Source organism: Aethalodelphis obliquidens, unplaced genomic scaffold (genome assembly GCF_003676395.1).
Source record: "Aethalodelphis obliquidens isolate GAN/ISIS:26980383/991018 unplaced genomic scaffold, ASM367639v1 scaffold13, whole genome shotgun sequence".
NCBI lineage: Eukaryota > Metazoa > Chordata > Mammalia > Artiodactyla > Delphinidae > Aethalodelphis > Aethalodelphis obliquidens.
In genome coordinates, this window is record NW_020837957.1 from 20295012 (window position 1) to 20319449 (window position 24438).

Here is a 24438-nt window from a genome sequence, read left to right on the forward strand (position 1 = left end):
CACTCAGAGCTACACTGCAGTTTCCTTCATCCTGACATCCTTATCCTCTTTTCCCACAAAGACAATAACAAACTCTTCTTTGGGATGCAATTAGCAAGGAAAAGTATCCACTGGAATACGGATGATAGGTAGTCATAAAGAATCAAGTAGCCAGCAATAATTTAGGGAAGAACCTATTTTATCCTAATACAGCCTCAGAACATGGCTTTAAAAGCACAATATATCAACTTACAACTTTGGGTTGCCAGTTATCCAGCTTGTGAATTAAAGCAGGCCAGTTTGCCCCTCTCAATTCTCCTTCTGCTTTGGGACCATTTCTCCATTTACTGGAAATAGCTTTCAGGATAGTAAAAGGAGGTAAAACACTCATGAATGTTGCAAATAATTACCATCTGTGAGACAATAAAACTACTGGGAGAAGTTTAAATAAAATTCTAAAAGGTGAATATTGCAATCTCTAAGGATATCCATGGTACTATCTATATTTGTATAGAAAACTGAAAGCTCACTCATTGTTTTTGAAACTGTAAGCAAAAAAAAAGGAAGTAAACTGCTATGAAACTTACACATAATAACTTTGGACAAGAAGAAAACTTCAAACTCTATTTTGACTTTTTTTTAAATTCTCAAGGGCACATCGATAACTAATAATATTTAGTAATCAGAATCTCCTATTTGCAATAATTTAGCTTATTTTCTATGGTGCAATATGAAACTCTGTATTAGTCTTTGCAATGTAATTTGGTCTCAGCATTGAGAGACTTATAAAATAAGTGTGACACTTCTGTAACACTGAAATAAGTTTAAAATACCAGCTCTTTGAACAGAAGAAATTGTATTTGACCATATGTACTCATCAGAGATATACTTTCCCCCAAAAAGTGAGTGGTAACAGCGGTAAGAGATACCAAAATCATACGGAACGATTTTGTCATTACCACCATTTTCTGTTCCCTTTATGTGACTCCCAATAAAAAGTAAAAATACAGGCTTCCCTGGTGGCGCAGTGGTTGAGCATCTGCCTGCCGATGCAGAGGACACGGGTTCGAGCCCTGGTCTGGGAAGATCCCACATGCCGCGGAGCAACTGGGCCCGTGAGCCACAACTACTGAGCCTGCGCGTCTGGAGCTTGTGCTCCACAACAAGAGAGGCCGCGATAGTGAGAGGCCCGCGCACCACGATGAAGAGTGGCCCCCGCTCGCCACAACTAGAGAAAGCCCGCGAAAAGAAACGAAGACCCAACACAGCCAAAAATAAATAAATAAATTAAAAAAAAAAAAAAAAAAGTAAAAATACAAGCTAGTAAGTTTTGTTTATTTTTAACCCACTGGATTGTCTTCCATTTTAGATCATAGTATGACCTTACTAGATCCTTACTGAAAATTTACATTATCACTTTCACAAGTAGCTAAATTTCCACACTGAGGGATAAAAATCTTGGAGAATCTGGTTGGGATTTTTATAGTACTTTACAGTGTGCTATAGTAATGACAAACCTGTTTCATACTTAATCCTATCATCAAGCAACACCAGGCTTCTAATTTTTGTTTTCATTTTAAATAGCCACTATATATGAGAATTAATAAGGTAATTTACTATTAATGCTTTTTCAAGTCAAAAGACATATTACCTAGAAAATAATTTAACACTGTAATGGGATCTTCAAGATCAATTCTGTTTTATATACTCTGCAGCAAAAATAACATTTCTAGTAGGAAGGTATTAATTATAAACCTAGCAAATTCTAGACATTCACATATTTGTGTAAACAATTTTAACATGGTTTATTACATTTCCAGAAAGATTAAATCTTATATCCAGTTTCCTGCTAATTCTTCCTTCATATATTATAATAAATATATATGTTATTTGAGTGCATGTGTGTATATAGTTTCACACACATATATGTCATATATACATAAAACAGCACTTAATGGTCACTGTCTTTGCAATGTTAAGTTGGGAAAAGTATGAATTGCTATTGTGCATAACCCATGGCGATCTTCCCTCTGTTTCACAAGTGGCCATACCGGGATGTAAACAAAACATTGGAGCGAGCCATTCCAGGTGAACTGTATTTCAAGTTGTAGGTTGGTGTTCTCATGAAGAATTGTGTACTTCCTGGTAGTAAATACCTAAAAATGATAGTTAAAAAATTAGACTTTACAAACTAATATTAACATCTCTCACTAAAATATTATGTGGTTAATAATTTGTACATCTTACATGAGAAATGATACTATAACAATGCAACCCACATAAAAAGATTTCCTCTCCTGAGTTGAGGAGGGGAGGCAGGGAGAGGGTCATAAAGCCTCACCCAAAGAGTTGAATATAGATGTAACATGTGATCTTAGTGTCCCGAGACATCCCATAAACAGCCATGAACTCATATGCTAGGAGACTGTTTATATGACTCATGTTAATTTGGAATTCATCATTCACCTCTGTAAATGTGTGTAACCAGTCAAATATTTCTTAAAAACATGTGACATGAGAATTTGGCTAACCAATTAAAATAATGTTTCAAGGATGTTGAAACCATTGATTATTATTTAATAAATATATCATTGATGTGTTATGACTATAGGTAATCTAAAAGAAAAAGTTAAAGATTAACATTCATAACTAGATTGTAAATTTTATATTCTTGGACTACTGGGTGCTTGTGATTACAGAAAACCAAAAACAATCATAATTACAGGTTGCATGCAACCGTTTCAGCCAAATATATTTCAGAATACATAAATTTTCCAGATTTTAGGACACTATAGTATATATATTATATATAATGTAACATCATTAGGGTCTTGGGGCAGCATCCTGTAAACAAATCATTAATATTTCTGTAGTGAAACAGAGAAATATTCACAATAAATTGGATATAGACTATAAACAACTTCGTGTCAATTCAGATGTGCCAATAAATGGGTTACTTTTATTTTACTTTTATTCGTTTGAGTTTTCAGAGCTTTGGGATTCAGTAATTACAAGTAGGAGTGTGTGCCTGTATAATCTGTTTTCTCTGGGAAACCTCTGATTAGCATTAGGCCAGTCCAATCTATATGTCGAGAGAGAAATGATCAAGGAAATCCACATGAGCAAATGAAAATAAGCATCACTATTAAAAGCGTTAAATCCTGGTAATGATGAGAAGGACATGCTAGAAAGTCAGGACAAAGATATCTATAAAAAATTCCAAGAGCAGAAGTAGCAACAGAAGGAGATTTATAATTAGTCTTGAAAAAAGAAACAAAGGTAGAGCATCAAATCACTTATTTTCTTCACTTGACTTTAGCATCTTCCAGCCACAGTATCATACTTCCAAAGACACATGAAGAAATTGAAGGCCAAGGATTAGCTACCTATTCTATATGAAATAATGTTGGTAACTACTAACCTCTGTGTCAATGGGAAATTACATTTATAGTTGTGTTATATGAATTTTGTAGAAGAATATGAATTCACTATGATCAAACTGCATATAGCATTCAGATTAAGATGGCAGAATTCTCCATAATATTCATAAATATCATTTGATCATGAATTATCTGATAATATCCCCTTAATCTATTACTTAATATCACAAACTATAAATAATTGCTCAAATCATTAAGTTAATAGAGCAGTTAAATAATATACAACAATATAAATTAAATCAAAATTGCACAATGGGTGATGAATAATGAAACAATTGATTTCTCACATCACAGATTATATAAATTATTTTCTTAATACCACTTGGGTAATTTATATGGATTAATTATTATGTCAAGAGCTAGTGGAGTCATGATGATTGATCTGATATCTTCTGCCAGGAAAAGGCTACCCTTCCTATCTAGGGCAAAGGTGCAAAAGAAACTAAAGTGTTTGATCAAAAACCACTATTCCATATTAGTTGAGAGTTATTCTATCTTCTACTGAAAATATATTCTGATTTCATTGATAATTATTATAGTAAACAGTAACTTTTGCTGACTTTCTTTTGAAGAATTTCCAAGCAGTAGTTACTACTGACATTACGATAACATTCACACAGCCTTCTGAGCTAAAGATCTCCATTTTCACAGATGAAAAAATAAAAGTACAAAGTCCAGGGTTAGAGCTAACTTACACTATTTTCTTTAACACTATTTTGTATTTTAAAAGTGTTTTTGTGTGCCAGGGCCATTATAATTGATTTAAAAATATTAGTTATTTCTAATGATTCTCTATGATACGTATTATTATCAGCTCCATTTTAAAGATGAAAACACCAGAGTGCACAGGAGTTAAATGCCTTGCCCACAGGCACGTAGCTAGTAAGTGGCAGAGCCAGGATTCAAATCCATTTGGTCTCACTCCAGAACCAGTGCTCCCAGCAACTATACTATACTGTCATTTCTGTGTGAATCCCAATTTTAAAACTAAAGGATATAATGATTATACTCATTTTTTTCAGAAATATAAAGTATAAAAAACCTAAAAAGTAGAAAAATATTATATATCTGCAAACCTAAACTTTTTAATAGAAGCAGAAAAGGCTAAAATAAAACTTTTTTAAAGACTTAGAAAGGAAAAGAAATTCACTGTGAACTAGAAAAAGCATATAAAATCACATTGGAAGAAACATTTTGCTTCCCTAAAGCAAGTGCTGTGGGATATTTTAAAGCATTACAGGGAAACACAATGGATTATTTGCCTTAATATCTCCATTAGTATCTCTTGGGAGATCCCACACTAGCTGAACATCAAAGATTATTTTTGAAATGTTCTTTGCAATGAAGTTAAATAATACAATTTGATTTTTTTAGCAGGAAGAATCTCTAGAAAGTGGTTCTATAGACTGTATCTAAAGAGTTTGTGCTAAAGCACCAAAAAATGTGAAGTTTCCAGCTTTATTTTTATTGTAGCTTATTCTCGAAGTACAAAACTAGCTAAGTTGTAGCTAACTCATCCCAAGGAGAAACACCTTAGACTTACACATTTTTGTTACATTTATTCCTAAGAATTATTTTTTGATGCTATTGAAAAATGATATTGTATCTAAAATGTCATATATTCTAGCTGTTTGTTATTAATATAGAAAAAATACAATTGATTTTATCCCAACTTTGATTTCATCAAAATTGTTAAATTTACTTAATAATTTATCTGTAGATTTACTTAGATTCTGTGAACACAATCATATCCATTAGTAATGAGTTTTAGTTCTTTCTCTCAAATCCAATGCCTTTTACTTCTTTGGCATGCTTCCTTGAATGAGCTAGGTCCAACACAATGGTAAATAGAAGCGGTAATAACAGTCAATCTTGTCTTGTTTCTCACCTCAGAAGGAAAGCCTTCAACATTTCACCATTAAGTATATGATTGTAGGGTTTTTGTACTTATCCTTTATTAGATTAAGGAATTTCCCTTTGGTTTCTAACTTGCTAAGCATTTTTTAAGCATGAATGTAATATACTGAATTCTAACAAGTGACTTATCCTTTTTTTTTTTTTTTTTTTTTTTTGCGGTACTTGGGCCTCTCACTGTTGTGGCCTCTCCCGTTGCGGAGCACAGGCTCCGGACGCGCAGGCTTAGCGGCCATGGCTCACGGGCCCAGCCGCTCCATGGCATGTGGGATCTTCCCGGACCGGGGCACGAACCCGTGTCCCCTGCATCGGCAGGTGGACTCTCAACCACTGCACCACCAGGGAAGCCCATCCATATATTTTTAAATGATTTTTTATTCTACTAAAATTACATTGATCACTTTTTAATGTTATTGTACAATTAAGCTGATGCAATAAACAAAAGTTAGTCATGATACATTATCCTATTTAAGGTTTCTGGGTTTGTTTTGCTAATATTTTATGTAAGATTTTTCCATCTATGTACAGGAGTGAGATTAGACTGTCAATGTCCTGGTCAGGTATCAAAGGTATGGTAGCCTCATAAAACAAGTTAGAGAACATTCCTTCCTTTTCTCTCTTCTCTGGGTGGGTTTAATTAGATAGAATTAGATAATACTTCTCTCTTCTCTGGGTGGGTAGAATTAGATAGAATTAGATAGTAATTTTCTCTTCTCTGGGTGGGTAGAATTAGATAGTAAAGACCTATGAATCTGGACTTATCTTTGTGGGAGGGTTTTTAATTACTGATTCAATTTTTTCAATAATTAAGAGTATATCTTCTTCTCACTTTTGGTAATATGTGTTTTTCAAGGAATTTGTTAACAATCTAAATTACCGAATTTATCAGCATGAAATTATTCATATTTCTTATAAAATTTTCAATATTTGTAATATCTGCAGTAACATCTCTATTTCTATTCTTGACGTTAACTATTTTTGTCTTTTACATTTTGATCAGTCTCACCAGTTGTTTATCAATTTTATTAGCCTTTTAAAAAACCCACTTTTGCCATTTTGATCTTCTTTATTCCGTTTGCATCATTATATTAATTTCTGGTCTCATTTTTATTATTTCCTTTTTCTGTATTCTTTGGGTTTACTTTAATATCATTCTGTCATCATTCAGGACGGTTGCTTAGATCATTTAATTTTTGCCTTACTCCTCCCTAATATGTTCATTTAAGCCTATAAGTATTCCTATAATAATGATTTATATACATACTGTGTTTTTATTTGTAATATTTTTGTTATCATTCAGTTAAAAATATTTTCTTACATTCATTATGATTTCTTCTTTGATTCATGGGTTATTTAAAGATATTTTTTATCTTTCCAAAGTATGGATTTTCTGGATATTTTGTTATTTTTAATAGCATGTGATGAGAAACAATACTCTGTGTGATTTCAATTTTTCGAACTATGTTTTATTATTCCACTATATAGTTGATTTTTATAAAAGATTCAGATATGCTTGGTGTATTGTATTCTGAGGTCACTGAATTCACTATTATATGACAGTTAAATTTGTTAATCATATTGTTAAAATGTTCTTTGTCTCTAATTTTTTGAGAAGTATATATTAAAATCTCCCTCAATGGTTGTAGATTTGTCTATTTTTCCCTGTAATTCTGTCAACTTTTGCTTTGCAAAACATCTGGGACATTGTCACTTGAAGGAATCTATGGTGTTTATCAAGGCCCCAATCTTTGACAGGCCCTGAACTCCTACTTTTTTCCCTTAGGCCCATGAGTCTGTCAAAAGCATTATTCAGTACTAACAAGTACTCACTAACAAGTACCTGGTTTTAACTCTCTGATGTCTTCAAGCAAATATTTTGGTATTTTGTCCAGCTTTTCTTGTTGTCATCAGAGGGAGGATTTGTCCAAATACCCAGTGCTTGCTCTATTACCAAAGGCAGAAGCCCTAACTCAGTGGTTTTTAAAAAATGTTTTTAGCCACGTAAATGAGCTTATATGGAAGCTCAGTACATGAAAGATAGAAATACAGAGATGCTGAGACTGAAAATTGTCTCTGATAGTACTACAACTTACACATACTAAAAGTCACATATTCGTCTTTAATTCTAAATGGAACTACGACTGTCTTGAGAAGTGCTAAAATGTACTTCCTGTTTATTCGTGTATCTTTGCAGCTTAAAAACAATATTTTCATACTTTTGGAAAACTACCTATTTTAACTGGACAATATTTATAAAAATCCAGTTTTTAAATGGAACTTAAAATCCACCTCCCATAGATCTTTTTGGTGATGAAGGGAATAGTAGAGGCATACTGAACAATAAAAATTAAACTAAAGGCATCTTCTCAACTATATTAGGATAAAGGACAAATGTTGAAATATCCCTACTGGGGGAAAAATTAAATTTATTACCCTTTTGTATGCTCTTACTTGGCTTTTGAAAGCAAAAGTATATAAGTTAAATAATACCATCTCCATGTAGGTTATTTCTGTCACCTCCGGGTTTGTAATTGCTGTCCTTGTTCAGTCCTTTAAAGGTAAAGATTGTTCAAATTAAAAGAATCTTATAGATAATAGCATGTATGAATTTTTAGTCTTTAGCTTTTTCTCTAACCATATAGACAAAAAGAGACTTTCAATTTCAAACTGCATTGTGGCATTACTTTATATAAAACTCACAGGGTCTAGGAAATGTAAACCAGTACCTGGAATTACCCCAATTGGTACCAATGCCTGAGAGTGATCCTCTTGAGTCAGTTGCATATTTGTAAACCACTAGCAGGCACTGTTTACAAAGCTCGACCAGGCGCTGGCAACATTGGAGCTGCAAAGGAGTCACCACCTCCCGGCTTTTACTGAAAATACTCTCCCAAGAGGATCTGTTGGCATGGAAACAGACATGACCTCATGTGGCTGTTAAAAATGGCAACCAACTATATCACTTACCTAGCAACAAACCCATTAAAAAAATGTAGAAATGGCCTCACACATTTGAAGTGACTACAGATGGTTGAGAGGTATAAAGTAAATATACAAATTTGGAAATTAATCTTTACATGAAAAAAAACACAACATAGAATTCATATCTTTAAAAACTTCACTGCTGCTAGCTCTAAGTAACAGGATGGTTTCCCAACACCTCCTAAAAATTGAGTTACTCTACATTAAAGTAACTGTAAAATATTGAGCTAATTTCTCACAAGTTAGGTATTCTAAGAATTTACATTTTCTAGGAAGCTACATTTAATTTTATATTAATAATGATCCCACAAATTAAAAAGTTGCTGCAACTTAATTTGTGATCTCTTAATTGTTATCTCTCAGATTCTCTCTGAGAATTTTGGTTAATCCTTTGCTTATGACCACCCCTTTCAAAACACTTTCATATGTAATTATGTCCATGATATTCCTAGAGCACAGGTTCTATACTGTAGATGTAATGTAATCTCCACAAGTTCTGCCCTACTGCAGTTCCAAAGGTAGTGTCTTCCCTCCTTCAGTGCACTCAGCTTAGTGCACAGCAGGCAGTAGTACATACTGTCTTGGTAAATTTAAATGTGTGCATGCATGCATGCGTGCGTGCGTGTGTGTGTGTACACATATATATGTATTCACAATTCCTAAGCTGATTGTCATGGCCCAAATCAGGAAACATCTTATCACCCTACCACCATCAAGAAAGGGAGAGAGAGAGACAGAGAGAGAGAGAGGGACTGACTTATTTCCTTAGTGTAACTGAAACTCCTTTCAAGCCTCAAGGGGAAGGTTTGCTTTAAGACTTGGTAATGGTTCAAGTCTCATTTTACATAAACCAATTCGCTTAACCCGCAGAGAGAGAAAAGACTAGAAAGAAAAAAATATTAAGGAAAATATTTTTCTGAAGAAATGTACTTCCCAGTGGGAAATTCAGAGATTCCATTTTCAATCTCCTGTGGATATTTGATATCTTTGGAATTTTTAAAAAATGCTTTAGAAACTCAGAAAGGTATTTTTTAGTAGAAAGGCTACTGTTTATTTTTTCAGGAGAAAAGACAGCATGTCATCAGTGAATGACAGATTTTCTTAAAGGGAATAAGATTCAAATAAGTAGATTGAAAGGAATAAATTTTCCTCCATTTTCTAAGATGTTCAGGGCTAAATATAATACTGTTTTTATTATTTAAAAAGGATTAAAAGTTACTTTCATTCAAGAAATAGTAATATGTTAGTTAAATTAACTCTAAAAATTTAAATTATTACTAAATATAAGAAAAACTAGATATGATATGCATATTTGTGTGTATATAGATATATCTCCAATTTACTTGATGTAATCAAGAAAAACAGGAGAACACCAATTAATAAGGGAATATGTTTATAACTGATAAGTCTTGATCTAGCAAGGCTTACATGCCTGGGCCCAGAGAAATCAAAATTTCATACAAACGTAAATACACAAAGAAAACATTCTGACTGTCTGACTCTCAGCTGAGCACTTTTACTTTCTCTCCCCTGGGATTCTGGGTATTTCTGTAAAAGCCTACCTCCATCACCACCCTCCCCCCTGAATTTAATATATTTATATTTTGATACTTTGGAGACATCTGATTAGATTCACTATCAGGTTCCTCACATCACGGTAATTTTTCTTTTGCTGACTTGGAGTATGGACGTAAGAAAAGAACACATAAAATGGAGGAAAGGCAAAGAACCTTCTTCAAATAGCACCTTAATTTGATGTAACACTCTGAGTAATATGTGAGTTATAATATAAGCAGCTTTGGCTTCTCATTCTCTCATTGTTCCTTAAATATTTAAAATAAACATATGAATCAAGGTTCTCTACCTAATTTTGGTGTGTATGTTCACCATCACTGACCAAAGACCACATTCTACTCTATTAATCCATATTTAAGTGTCAACACTCCAGAATCACTCATAAAGAAAAAAGAAAATGACCAGGACTTGCTTTGTTTGGTACTAGGCTAATGGCACCCCCTCTACACAAAAGAAACCTATTCTTCAACCTGAATGTTTTTGAACCGTGTCCCCTCCCTCCTACCCCACTACCTGGCACAGCTGAGTAATATGAAATGCCTCTAGAACACGACAGTGTTCTCAATTTTCAATACTAACACACAAAATTTTAAGAAGGTGAAAGGATGGAGAAATAATTTAAAATACCAGTGCCTTTATCAAAGAACCCAGGGTCTTATCTGCCTGCTTTCTAAATCTAAATTCCAAGGAAATGGGAGGGCCAAATCTATGAATTCAAAAAGAAAAATTAAATGGTTAAAAAGTTCTCTCCAGAACTCCCTAATCCTCAGAGAAATATGAAAAGAAATGACTTCAAATGACATTTTTAATAATATAACAATAAGATACAGAATACTGAATAACCTCCCGGTAACAAAGGGGAATGATTAATGAAATCCAGAGACTTGAAAAGCCTCATATTATCCAGTAATCCAATAATCTTTACCAGCTTTTTCATCAAAATATTTAATAAAGCAGCTATCTAAAAAGTGAAACATTCATTTCTTTCTCCTCTGGTCGAAGCCCAAATGAATGACTGAGTAGCCCAAAGAAGAAAGGAAAGTAAAAAAAAAAAAAAAAAAAAAAAAAAAATCTGGACTACACCAACCGGACAATCAGCAACAGAAAGATTAATGAGCTGAAAAGTATGAACAATGCAACATCCAGTTGAAAGTGATATGAGAACAGAAAGATTCACATCATTTTAAGTAGTCTATATGATACGCATACATTTTCAGGTAGGCATATAATTCAGCCTAGAAGCAGACTGCTGCCTTAGAATATTCCTTACAATTTCTTCTTTCCCTGAGATTGTAAAAGAAAAGCTTTTCTACGAAAAACTTCAATAGGAAAATGTCTTTGGCTAAAGGGTCTAAACTAGATTCTTTTCTTTGGGGTTTACATATCAGGAGTTTGAGTGGAAAGAGGGCTTTTCCAAATAATACATTCCTTCTCCCATAGTCCCCCTGCCTCCTCCTCTTTGCTTTACCTGGCAGATTCCTCTTCTTCCTCATCCTGCAAGTCTAAGCTGAAATACTGCTTCCCTTGGCCACCCTTCCTGAGCTCTGTGGCCTGAGTTTGAGTCCCATAGCACCTAGGCTTCCCCTAGCTCAGTAAAACATGGTGGATAATTTTATGCATGAAAATTCCAAAAGCTGTTCCCCTGGAGAGGACACATTCAGAACGTGGAGCATCATTCTGAATAGCACTCCCAGGAGGCTGCATGTGATAAAAAACGGTCACTGAGCATGGGCTTCAGCAGCCTGGAAGAGCAAGAGAGGGGGATGAGGGTGTTTTCTCTTTGATGCATCAGCCAAACCCCTGGGCCAATTCTAGGAAAACCTATGACAAACATCCACAATATTCTTTGAAGTTTCTGGACGTGGACAGGGAATGGTTTATTCATTTTGTTTTATTATTGAGATGTTGACAGGCAGAGGCAGGAATCAAGGTGGCCCAGAGTTATTTGGAATATTTTTTCTAAGAGTTTTACACCTAACTGTGAAAGACAGCTACACCTTTTATTAAAATCATTCCTTTAGAAATGAGCTAAGAGTAGATTTTTACCTAGACCGCTAGGCTGTTAGATCAAAGGTTAAAGGAGTATACATTGACTAGATACGATTCAAAGAATAAGCAGAACTAGTCTGGGTCCAAAGTGACAATCAAACACACACAACACTATGTGACTTCACTAAGTTGAAGAAGCCTAGGAATGCCATTTGTAAAGGTACAAACAAAAAAAAAAATCAGATGTAAAACTCATCTCTACAAGCCTCCAAGTTTTTAAAGAAATGGATGGAGAGTGGAGGTCAAATAGGACTCAAAGCTACTCCTGCTCCAGCCGCTCCAGTGCAGTGGGCTGGGGATTGGGCTAATGCTATGGGCCTGCAGTATAGCAAGCTTGGCAACCATGGGCAATGCTGCTTTGAGAGGACTGAATAAAGCATAGAGTTAAGAGCTTGGGCTCTTGACTCAGACAACCTGGGTTTAAATCCAGGCTCACTATGAGAACTTGGGCAAGTTATATACTTTATGCTTCCATTTCCTTATCTATACAATGAAAATAATAATAATAGTTTACTCAAAATATTGTAGTGGTAATTATAAAAATGTTTACTATGAATAACAGTATCAGGCACTTAGTAATCTTTCAATAAATGTTATTTACATTCTTTATGATTACTAGTAGTAATAGATACCACCAGAGACATCTGTGGGGGAGTAGTGTGCTAGGTACAAGAGAAAAGGATTCTGAATGGAGTCAGAGTAAATTACCAAAATAGTGTCATCAGCACCAATTTCAGTAGCAGACTATCTCAGTGCCTTCCATTTGTGAAGAGTAGCTGAAATCCATGTTCAACATTCCAACCAATGGATCAACAAACAGAAAAAAAATTCTAATTATGACTTTAGATTAATTGAACTTCTACAGACAGCCATCAACTAAGGGCCATGGAGTACAGTTCAAATGTTTCACTTAAGTCTCTGTAGAAATAATTTATGGCCAAGATTATTCTCAGATTTCATCACAACCCAGAGCACCTTGTGAATTCTCCCTGTTGGTGAATGGTAGCTGAGGAAAATTATGGTGGTGAGAATAAGTCTGCAAATGGTATAAATGATTCAGTACTAGATGACTAGAATATTTAAATGGAAGACATTCAGAGATCATGTCAGACTAGAATAGTCTGTTAAGGTTTTACCAAAAAAAGGGCATGGTCTGGGTCTTTACATAGGATTTAAATAATGCAGGGGGGACTGGAGAAATGGGGTTGTAGAAGGCAGCCCAATCAGCTACTCATTGACACTAACAGTTCGGAGGCAGAAAAGGACAAATTTTTAAGATATTTGAAAAATAATGAATTTGTTTTTGGGGAGCAAAGTTTAAGTAGGAGAGTAATGAGAGAGAAGACTGGAGAAATAAGAAAGAATCAGCATATTAGAGAGTCTTATATCTCTAGATAAAAAGTCTAGACTTTAATGATAAATGAGGGAAATCATTACAGATTTTAGGAAATGACTCTGACAGTAGGATGGATAAGGGAAACAAAAAACTGGAGGCAAAAATGCCTGGGAATCTATTAATTTCATTTAGCCTTTCTACCAAAAAGGCTCCTCTTCTCTGAAATCCTACAATAACGTATCTGTCATCTCCTTCATGATCATGACTTTTGCATGTATCTTATTTTGTCTATTAGAGACAGCAGAGTTTTATTGGTTAAGAGCATGAAATCTGGGACCAGGCTGCTTAAGTTCAAATCCCAGTTGCACTATGTCCTTAGCACCTATCTGTGCCTTGGTTTCCTTATCTATAAAATGGAAATTATCATAAAACCTGCTTCAAAGTGATGTTGTGTGAATTAAATTACTTAATACATGTACAGTGCTTAGAACAATGCCTGGCACATAGTATAAGTGGTATAGTGTTAGCTATTATCATTTTTAAGTTTCTTCAGGGCAGGATCTATGTCAGATTCAGCTTTGTATCTCCAAAAGTATTTAAATTATCAAGTAAATACTCGATAATTGTGAAGAACAGTGAAAAACAACCTACAATTAAATAATTGATAATTGTTAAGAATAATGAAAAACAATCTAGAGTAGCCACAGTGGGGATGTGACAGAAAAACTAACAAGATTTAGCACATGACTGAATAAAGAAAATGAAGGAGAACAAGGATGCGGATGCCCCTGAGATATCAAAACCATGTGATTGGGAGAATAACAATGGGGTTTTGGGAAGTCCAGAAGGGAAGCCATTTCTGAATAAAAGGGAGGTATGGAACGTTTGGTTTTAGATATCTTGAAGACAAAATGACAGTGAGTCACAACAGCTTTGACAGGACTGAAAGTCTGCAGAGGAGCAGGAGTGTAGCCATGATTTTGGAAGTCTGCTACATAAAGGCAACAGCAGAAGAGCTGTAAGGATACAGATGTCTAACTGAGATTTTTTATTAATTAAGACTACTTTCTCTCCACTGAATTCAAATTTGTTGGGTGGTGTTGTGTTCATATCCATCATCTCATCTACATCAGCTTAAATGCTATAAATTATAGTTGAGTACTGAAACTTACATGCAGTTACAAATCCACATTTTAAGAGATTAAAGAAATTCAGCCATTTTATTGGGCTAACTTTATAACTAAATAGTAAATTATTAAAAATGACAATAATAAAAGGTAACTTAACACTTACCCTGAATCACAGAAACAGTTCCACAGTCCTTGGCCATGACTCCAGAGTAAGCGATTAAAAACTCGGTTGAAAATCCGATATAAATTTACTTCCTCAACATCAGGTACCTTCCAGATGCGTGGAAGAACTGTACGGACACTTGTTTTTACTATATCCAAAACCTAGTGGAAAACCCAAAATATTTCAAAATCTAGGTGTATACGTGTGTGCCTAAAATTCAAAGATGAATATATATAATTCAAAAATGAACACACACACACACACACATACTCACTCACTCACTAAACGACAGCACAGAATGAAAAGTCCAGAAATAGATCCAGTATTTATGAAACTCTGGTATATGACATAGGTGGCAAGTCTGACTCATTGGAGTAAGAAGAGATTAAATTTAAAAATTAAAGTTAAGTGAAATTTAAATTAAATCAATAAATGGAGAATTTTTAAATAGTAATCTTCATGGAAAAAATAGATAAAGTTGAATCATTCCCTCAATTCACAAAAATCAACTCTAGAGTGATTAAGGTTTTAAGTTTGAAAAATAAGCCATTAAATATCTTAGTGAAAAGTATTAGTGAATATCTTTTAGACCCTGGTTTAGAAAAAGGTTACTTAAGTAGCAAAAAAGTATAGAACATAAAAGATTAATAGGTTTCCCTTATATTAAAATTAAGAACTTCTGGCCATCAAAAGATAGCTTAAAAGAAATAAAGATCAAGTTACAAACTGGGAAAATACATTCAAAACATATACATCTAACAAAAGATTAGTATCAGGAATATATAATGAATGCCTAACCAATTGTTAAATACACACCAACAAATTAACAGAAAAAAATGGACAAAAATACATGAACAGGAATTTCACAAAAGAGGAAATAAATATGTCTGATAAACATAAAGAATAAAAATTAAGACTTATATAAGACATCATTTTCTATCCATTTAATTGACAAAAATTAAAAGTCTGACAACACCAAGTGCTGGAGAAACATGGATCTACAGCATCTCTTAGACTTGTTGGCAGGAGTACAAATTGGAAAATAGCTGGGCATTATCTCCTAAAGTTGAAAATGCATATACCCCAAGACCCAGCAAGTTTATTCCTAAGAGAAACTCTCTCACAGGTTAAAAACAAAAGCCATGTACAAGAATGTTCAAACAGCTGTTCACAATTACAGACAACTTGAAAAATTCTAACTCTCCATCAATGGGAGAGTGAATAAAAGTCGTATACTCATTCCCTTGGACTTTTATACAGCAGTCAAAATGAATGAAATTAAAGGGCACACAACAATCCGGAGCATCTTAATTATCAATGGTTAAGTTTTTAAAAAATACATACCAGTCATTACATACAGTATGAAACTCTTTTAATAGAAGTAAAGACAATTAAATTTTAAAAATACTTATGAGGAATACACATAGATATAATAAGAATATATAAAGAAAGAAAGCAAGGGACTGGGGAATACTGAATTTAAGAAAATGGCTACCTGAGACATAAAGGGCCAGGGGGATGGAAGGTAGTCATTTGATAAAAAAACAGATTATTACCAAGATACTTGATTTGGGTGTTGGGTTCACAAATGGTACAATAACTTAAAAACACTAACTAAATAAAAGCAGACCACATATGGACCAATAATGAGGAAGTATCATGAAACAGGCCTAGGATTAATCTAATTCTGGGAAACTAAAATCCTAGAGGTTCTGAAAAATTTATAAATCCCAAAAAGCTACTTTGACTAATTCAATGTATTTAATACTTCTGCAATTCAGGTATTTGCAAGGAAACACTTTTTTTAAAAAGTAAATATGAACAAATACAGTTATCCTAATTTCAGTTCACCAAAGTAGATTTTTCACTTCTTATTTTATCTAATTAAAGGGACTCCTTGTAAAGATGACAGTGAGAGATGAAAAGAGAAAGACTTTCAAACATACAGACTGAATGAAGATACAATTTTTCTCCATAGGTACAAACGTATAGAAAATTGGGAGCATATAAAAGAAGAATTTAATTTGTTTCTCTTTAAAACAGCCATATTTAAAGAAGTGATATTAGTTTTCTCTGAAAAAGGCAAATTTAGAATAAACATCTGTTTAAAAACTCATTCTACGAGGCCACCATCACCTTGATACCAAAACCAGAAAAGGATGTCACAAAGAAAGAAAACTACAGGCCAGTATCACTGATGAACATAGATGCAAAAATCCTCAACAAAATCCTAGCAAACAGAATCCAACAGCACATTAAAAGGATCATACACCATGATCAAGTGGGGTTTATTCCAAGAATGCAAGGATTCTTAAATATACGCAAATCAATCAATGTGATACACCATATTAACAAATTGAAGGAGAAAAAACATATGATCATCTCAATAGATGCAGAGAAAGCTTTCGACAAAATTCAACACCGATTTATGATAAAAACCCTGCAGAAAGCAGACATAGAGAGAACTTTCCTCAACATAAAAAAGGCCATATATGACAAACCCATAGCCAACATCGTCCTCAATGGTGAAAAACTGAAAGCATTTCCATTAATATCAGGAAAAGACAAGGTTGCTCACTCTCACCACTCCTATTCAACATAGTTTTGGAAGTTTTAGCCACAGCAATCAGAGAAGAAAAGGAAATAAAAGGAATACAAACTGGAAAAGAAGAAGTAAAGCTGTCACTGTTTGCAGATGACATGATACTATACATAGAGAATCCTAAAGATGCTACCAGAAAACTACTAGAGCTAATCAATGAATTTGGTAAAGTAGCAGGATACAAAATTAATGCACAGAAATCTCTGGCATTCCTATACACTAGTGATGAAAAATCTGAAAGTGAAATCAAGAAAACACTCCCATTTACCATTGCAACAAAAAGAATAAAATATCTAGGAATAAACCTACCTAAGGAGACAAAAGACCTGTATGCAGAAAATTATAAGACACTGATGAAAGATATCAAAGATGATACAAATAGATGGAGAGATATACCATGTTCTTGGACTGGAAGAATCAACATTGTGAAAATGACTCTACTACCCAAAGCAATGTACAGATTCAATGCAATCCCTATCAAACTACCACTGGCACTTTTCACAGAACTAGAACAAAAAATTTCACAATTTGTATAGAAACACAAAAGACCCTGAATAGCCAAAGCAATCTTGAGAACGAAAAATGGAGCTGGAGGAATCAGGCTCCCTGACTTCAGACTATACTACAAAGCTACAGTAATCAAGACAGTATGGTACTGGCACAAAAACAGAAAGATAGATCAATGGAACAGGATAGAAAGGCCAGAGATAAACCCATGCACATATGGTCACCTTATCTTTGATAAAGGAGGCAGGAATGTACAGTGGAGAAAGGACAGCCTCTTCAATAAGTGGTGCTGGGAAAATTGGACAGGTACATGTAAAAGTATGAGATTAGATCACTCCCTAACACCACACACAAAAATAATCTCAAAATGGATTAAAGACCTAAATGTAATGCCAGAAACTATCAAACTTTTAGAGGAAAACATAGGCAGAACACTCTATGACATAAATCACAGCAAGATCCTTTTTGACCCACCTCCTAGAGAAATGGAAATAAAAGCAAAAATAAACAAATGGGACCTAATGAAACTTCAAAGCTTTTGCACAGCAAAGGAAACCAAAAACATAAACAAGGCCAAAAGACAACCCTCAGAATGGGAGAAAAATATTTGCAAATGAAGCAACTGACAAAGGATTAATCTTCAAAATTTATAAGCAGCTCATGCAGCTCAATAACAAAAACAAACAAACAACCCAATCCAAAAATGGGCAGAAGACCTAAATAGACATTTCTCCAAAGAAGATATACAGACTGCCAACAAACACATTCTTTCATGTGTTTCAACATCATTAATCATTAGAGAAATGCAAATCAAAGCTACTTTCATGTGTTTCAACATCATCAATCATTAGAGAAATGCAAATCAAAACTACAATGAGATATCATCTCACACCAGTCAGAATGGCCATCATCAAAAAATCTACAAACAATAAATGCTGGAGAGGGTGTGGAGAAAAGGAACACTCTTGCACTGCTGGTGGGAATGTGAATTGGTACAGCCACTATGGAAAACAGTAAGGAGGTTCCTTAAAAAACTACAAATAGAACTACCATATGACCCAGCAATCCCACTAATGGGCATATATCCTGAGAAAACCATAATTCAAAAATAGTCTTGTACCAAAATGTTCATTGCAGCTCTATTTACAATAGTCCAGAGATGGAAACAACCTAAGTGTCCATCATCGGATGAATGGATAAAGAAGATGTGGCACATATATACAATGGAATATTACTCAGCCATAAAAAGAAACGAAATTGAGCTATTTGTAATGAAGTGGATAGACCTGGAGTCTGTCATACAGAGTGAAGTAAGTCAGAAAGAGAAAGACAAATACCGTATGTTAACACATACATATGGAATTTAAGAAAAAAAAATGTCATGAAGAACCTAGGGGTAAGACAGGAATAAAGACACAGACCTACTAGAGAATTGACTTGAGGATATGGGGAGGGGGACGGGTAAGCTGTGACAAAGTGAGAGAGTGGCATGGACATATATACACTACCAAACGTAAAATAGCTAGCTAGTGGGAAGCAGCCGCATAGCACAGGGAGATCAGCTCGGTGCTTTGTGACCGCCTGGAGGGGTGGGATAGGGAGGGTGGGAGGGAGGGAGACGCAAGAGGGAAGAGATATGGGAACATATGGATATGTATAACTGATTCACTTTGTTATAAAGCAGAAACTAACACACCATTGTAAAGCAATTGTACTCCAATAAAGATGAAAAATAAATAAATAAAGCAAAAAAAATCAATTTAGGGAAAAAATTTCAAAATAACATTTTATTTATAGAAGAATATCAACTACAGCTTCTCACAGTGAATTGTGTAAGCAGCATGATTCCTTCCTTTCCTACTCCAGCTTCTTTCACTGTGAAGTGGGAACAGTATGTAAACCCTACAGGCGTCAGGGGTGTGTGGGCTGAAGGGGAGGAGAATGAGGAGAGATAATGCAATCTGTAATAAAGTAGCTTGTGAAAAAAATTGTCCTGGAAAAGCTTGTTATTAGATAATGAAATCTTAATTATGAAAAGGGATTTAAAAATTTTTGATATGAGTTGTTCACAATAATACTGATATAATTTGGATATCAGACATTAATTCATACTTTTAATCTTTTTACGATTTTCAGTTAAGCTAATAGTTTAACCTTTTATATTTTTAATGTAGAAAACAGGACTCATAATTGATGTGATACAAGAATCAACACTAGCAGTAAACAGCAAATTTTAATCAATTCTCTTCTCAACTTCCCTTCCTCCTTTCTATGTATTAGTGAGTAATAACAGGCCAAAAGTCATAACGCAGGAAGAATTTAAAAAGCAGCAAAGATAACCCATAAATTGGTTTCAAGAATAAATATGAGTTCTACATAATAAATGCAATTAAAATGTTAACAATACTGGAAATTTTAACATTATCTTCGTTTCATATTCTATTATTAAATAATTATTCAGCTTTAAAGTGACACAGCATTTGAGATAACGAGTTATTCGTTATTTCCTTCTGAATATGCGCACAGTGAAATCCATAGGATGCGACAGAACCAAAGAGGAGGGCAGCTCGCATGAACTGGCTGCCTGCTCCGCGCCAAGCACTGCTCTCCGTACATCACTTAGAGGAGGCTCTCTTGGCTGCTACTCTGTATATGCTTTGTTCTTAATTTCGAGGGAATTTTAAAGCATGATGGTCTAATATACTAGCCTACACATGGCTAAAAGCAGCAACTTCGGAAAACGGCCCAGGAGTTAGGGATAGGGAATGCAGCTGTGCCACTCCTCATGTTTCCTCCAACATGGAGACGGATAAATCTTCAGGCCTCTTGCAACCGAGCAAACAACTCTGCCTGAGGAGTGATCTCCCAGATTGTGAGACCAGCATGGTCTGGGCAACCCAGAAACTTGCTCGTTCTTTGCCAGAGCACCTTCTGGGAAGATACATTCTCCTTTGCTTCCCTTCATCTTTCAATTTCAAGCTCTGGTCCTGGAGAAAGGAGTGGGTTAGAGAGACCTGTAATTTGGAGGATATGAGGGCATATAAACCAAGGAAGCAAGAGCCCAAACCCTTCATCTCTCCTCTGAGTCTTCACATAGCCTCTCTCCTCTGCCTGGAACAGTCTTGCCCCATCTGTTCACCTGGTGAACTTCTATGTTTTACCTCAAACATCACTTCTCCAGGGAGACCTTTACCTGCCACTAAACTATTGTATGATCCCTGAATGCCCAACTCTTCCCCTATTAATAATTATATCTCATTTTATTTTAATTTCCTGTTTAGTTAATGGAGACTGTTAGCTACATAAAAAGAGGAATTATACCAGTATACCTACCATGTCCCCAAGGCTCAAAAGAGGTCTAGCACTTAGTAGGTGTTTGTCTTAGTGAAAATGCTTCTTGCAAGAAAGTGAAACCTATGCAAACAAGGTAAAAATCAGAGCTAACACTTATTGAAGGCTTACAATGGACCAAACACTGTTCTAATCATTTTTACATATAGCAATTCATTTAATCCTCAAAATAAAAACATTGAGATAGATAACACTGGTCCACAATCCCTTTCCAAAAATCTTGAGGCTAGATTTCATAATCATACACATTACTATTTCCACAGGAAAACATGTGAATATTCAAACCAAGAGACAGACAAAAATAACAAATAACTTCCTGTAGGGTCATTGTCTCCAAAGGAGTTCCGGCGGGTTAGGTTTTGCTGCCTAATGGTTATGAAAAATGTTTGGTTCTGAAAACATTTTGGGTCTCATTTTATGGATGAGAAAACCCAGGCATAGAGCAGATAGGTAACTTACCCAGGATTGCACAGTTAGGTAATGGATAGCTATGTAGCCAGACCCATGATCTTAACCACTACCTGACAATGCCTCATAATTAATTTGATCTGTCCTGGTGCCAACAGCAAAATCCTAGAAGAGATTGTCTCTTCTTAGATTCAGATTCACCTCTAGTCAAGTAATACTTGGGAAAATGGGTGGAGTCACTGTGTACAAACAAGGTTGCCCAGGCACCCCCTCCAATAAGGCCATGCAGTCCATCAGGAACCAGTTTGCTTAAAAGGCCACACAGATGGGGAGACAATGCCTGTACCTCTAGCAAAACACTGGCTGAGTAATTTTAGGAAGGCAGAAAACAGGCAAGAAATCAGACTGGGATGAGGAAAATTAGTGTCAGTTCTATCTGCAATGCTATTTGGATTTCTGGGTGTTTTGCAGTTAGAAGTAAATGGATGGGAGATGAATAACTTGTGAAACACAAAAACAAATAGTCAGCAAGGTGCCCTTTGTGTTTACCTGTGGACTCATGTGAGGCTAACTTATAGAATATGTTAGGTAATGGATCCATTTCCTGACATTGTGACTTTTAAAAGCATCCCGATCCAACATCAAGCTCTCCAAGGGAAAAAATAAATGGGATATTCAGTCAATGAAAGCATTAATAAAATGAAAAGATTTATCTTTTCCATATGAAATATAGCACATTTGAAGGCATAAAGCCCACAGACAAATTCATATTTTGCAAGAACATACAGATGCTGAATGACAAACTGCTCCATATGGCTGAACAGTTGGTCCTAAATTAAAATAATGGCATGAGGTGAGGGAGGTTTAGAAATAACATTAAAAACACTACATGCTGTACTAATGATGCACGCAGCAGCCATGACATAGAGTAAAGGCATCTCTGCTGATGGAAAATGAACAGCCCTGTACAGCATCTATGTCAGCCCAAATGAAAAAGAGATGGAAAACAATAACGTCAAAATTCATGCAGAAGCAGCTACAGTAGGTATTTAAAAAATTGCTATTTAGAGAAGAAATACTTGATAAACAAGGGTTTCTTAGAACCCCAAAATAAATGCAAATATTGTACAACCTTATTATCACTATTTATTTCTCTTCCTTCTCCGATCTTAGTTTATGCCTAGATATCAGAGAATATGCTTTTCAGAAAATTTGGCATTCTTCACAGCCCACCATTGCTGTGATATTTTCATACTTCAAGTATATTCCTTACAAACTATATAAAGCAACTGCATTCTTAGCAGAAAGCTGAATTATGCTAGTGTGGAGTTACCACAACATGACATTAAGTAAGATCAGCTGATTCCATTTTCACCTGGTGAGGATTCCTTTCAGTAGTTTAGTCCTACATCACCGACCTTTAAATTTTACTCCCATTAAGAAAAATTTGAAATAAGACATGTGGAAGAGTTTGTGTGTGTGGCATTCTAATCTTAAGAGTTTTGCAATATTCAAATGAGAAACTAGCAAAAGCTTCCAATACTGGAGCAGAAAAAGTGAGATACATATGTCAACAATGGTTTCTAAATGGAATTAAGAGATTTAAATGAGAGTCTTGTGCATTCCACATCTAGAATTCTCCTTGGGACATGGTCGTCTCTCAATCAATATTGTTGAGTGCATGTTTTAATGAGCAAATAAATAAATGAATGAATAAACAACTCTCAAAATCCCCAATAGTGCCTAGTATAGCTCTTGAACAAAATTGGCAACCAATAAATGTTTGTCAAATTAAATTGTATCACACACAACCTTTGTGGTAGTCATGGAGACATGCCATTTGAATCAACCAGCTTCTAAGAGTGCAGTTAGCTGACAGCATCCCCATTCAGGATCCGTTACAACAGTCAAGCCAAGCTTATACTCTCCCCAGGCTGCTCCCGACCAAGGATTGAGCACGGTTGGGATACCAGAGGGGCAGTATTTCTGCCCCGTGTGATCCTTCTAACAGGCAATCTGTGTTCTGGGCTCCCCATCAGCCTGACAGGCCTTTCTCAGAACTTCACTAAAGTCTGAAGATCTTCCTCCCCAATCCTCCTGCCTTCCATTCACTCCCCAATATTGCAGGTGGAAGGCTCTTCTACCTGCTCAAACTTTCTCTCCCCTTTATCCTTCTTGGGTGTCTTCTCTCATAAATGTCTTTCACTTCTAATTCTGTCTTATGTCTGCTTCCCAGGGAACTGAACTGACATAGCCATCCAATGATTATTGACTATCATCATAGTCCAAAGGATAGATCTGATTAATCCACATCCAGATGTTAAATTAGTTAAGTTCTTGGCCTTCTAAATGGGTAACTTTTAATAATACCTAATGCTACATTCTAAAGCTGACCCACATTTCTAGGTTTCTTTTTTGTCTTGGATGCAGTTTCTAGCTTTATAAAGCAATAGCACAGGTTTCAAACAGGTAAGTCAAATGAAGAGTCAACATGTTACAACCCAACAGACACATTTTTATGCTTCATTTATACATATTCTACATAAAATAATTCTACATATGAAGAGTTCTTAGTAATAAAATACATCAGAGAAACAGCCTGGCATGAAGATCCTCAGAAGGAAAAAAAAGTCACCTGCATTTTATACCTTCTAAGCCTAGAGCACCTTTGCCATACGATGGCCTACTTCCTCACAAGAACTCTCCAATACTTAATGCTACGAACCTCAGAGAAGTTGTGAGAAGTTACCTGCCCCCGCAAAAAGGGCAGGGGCAGTACTGAACCCAAGTCCATATGACTACAAGTCCAGTTCCTCTTTCCACTACCTATTATTGCCCCTTTAGTTTAATATCAACATATAAAAGCTTTAAAAAAATTTTTCAATACACTTTGCAGCTAATTATTATATTGGCTCTCTTGTTGTCAAGAAAAAAAATATTCCAGTCAGTCAGTCATTCTCTGATCCCACTTTACCTCTGATTTCATCTGAAATAAACAAGGT

At 35.1% G+C, this 24438-nt stretch overlaps 1 protein-coding gene across 2 annotated transcripts in view; it reads right to left on the reverse strand.

Moving 5' to 3' along the window:
* Window positions 1–1759: 1759 nt before the first annotated feature.
* The window catches only part of TTLL7 (tubulin tyrosine ligase like 7), a 149992-nt gene continuing 127313 nt past the window's right edge, over window positions 1760–24438 (reverse strand). For both annotated transcript variants that reach the window (XM_027114171.1, XM_027114170.1), the window contains 3 exons: window positions 14569–14729; window positions 8060–8233; window positions 1760–2135 (listed from right to left, as the gene is read on the reverse strand). In XM_027114171.1, coding sequence (XP_026969972.1) covers window positions 2015–2135; window positions 8060–8233; window positions 14569–14729 — 456 coding nt within the window. In that variant the 3' untranslated portion in view covers window positions 1760–2014. The remainder of the gene's footprint in view (window positions 2136–8059; window positions 8234–14568; window positions 14730–24438) is intronic.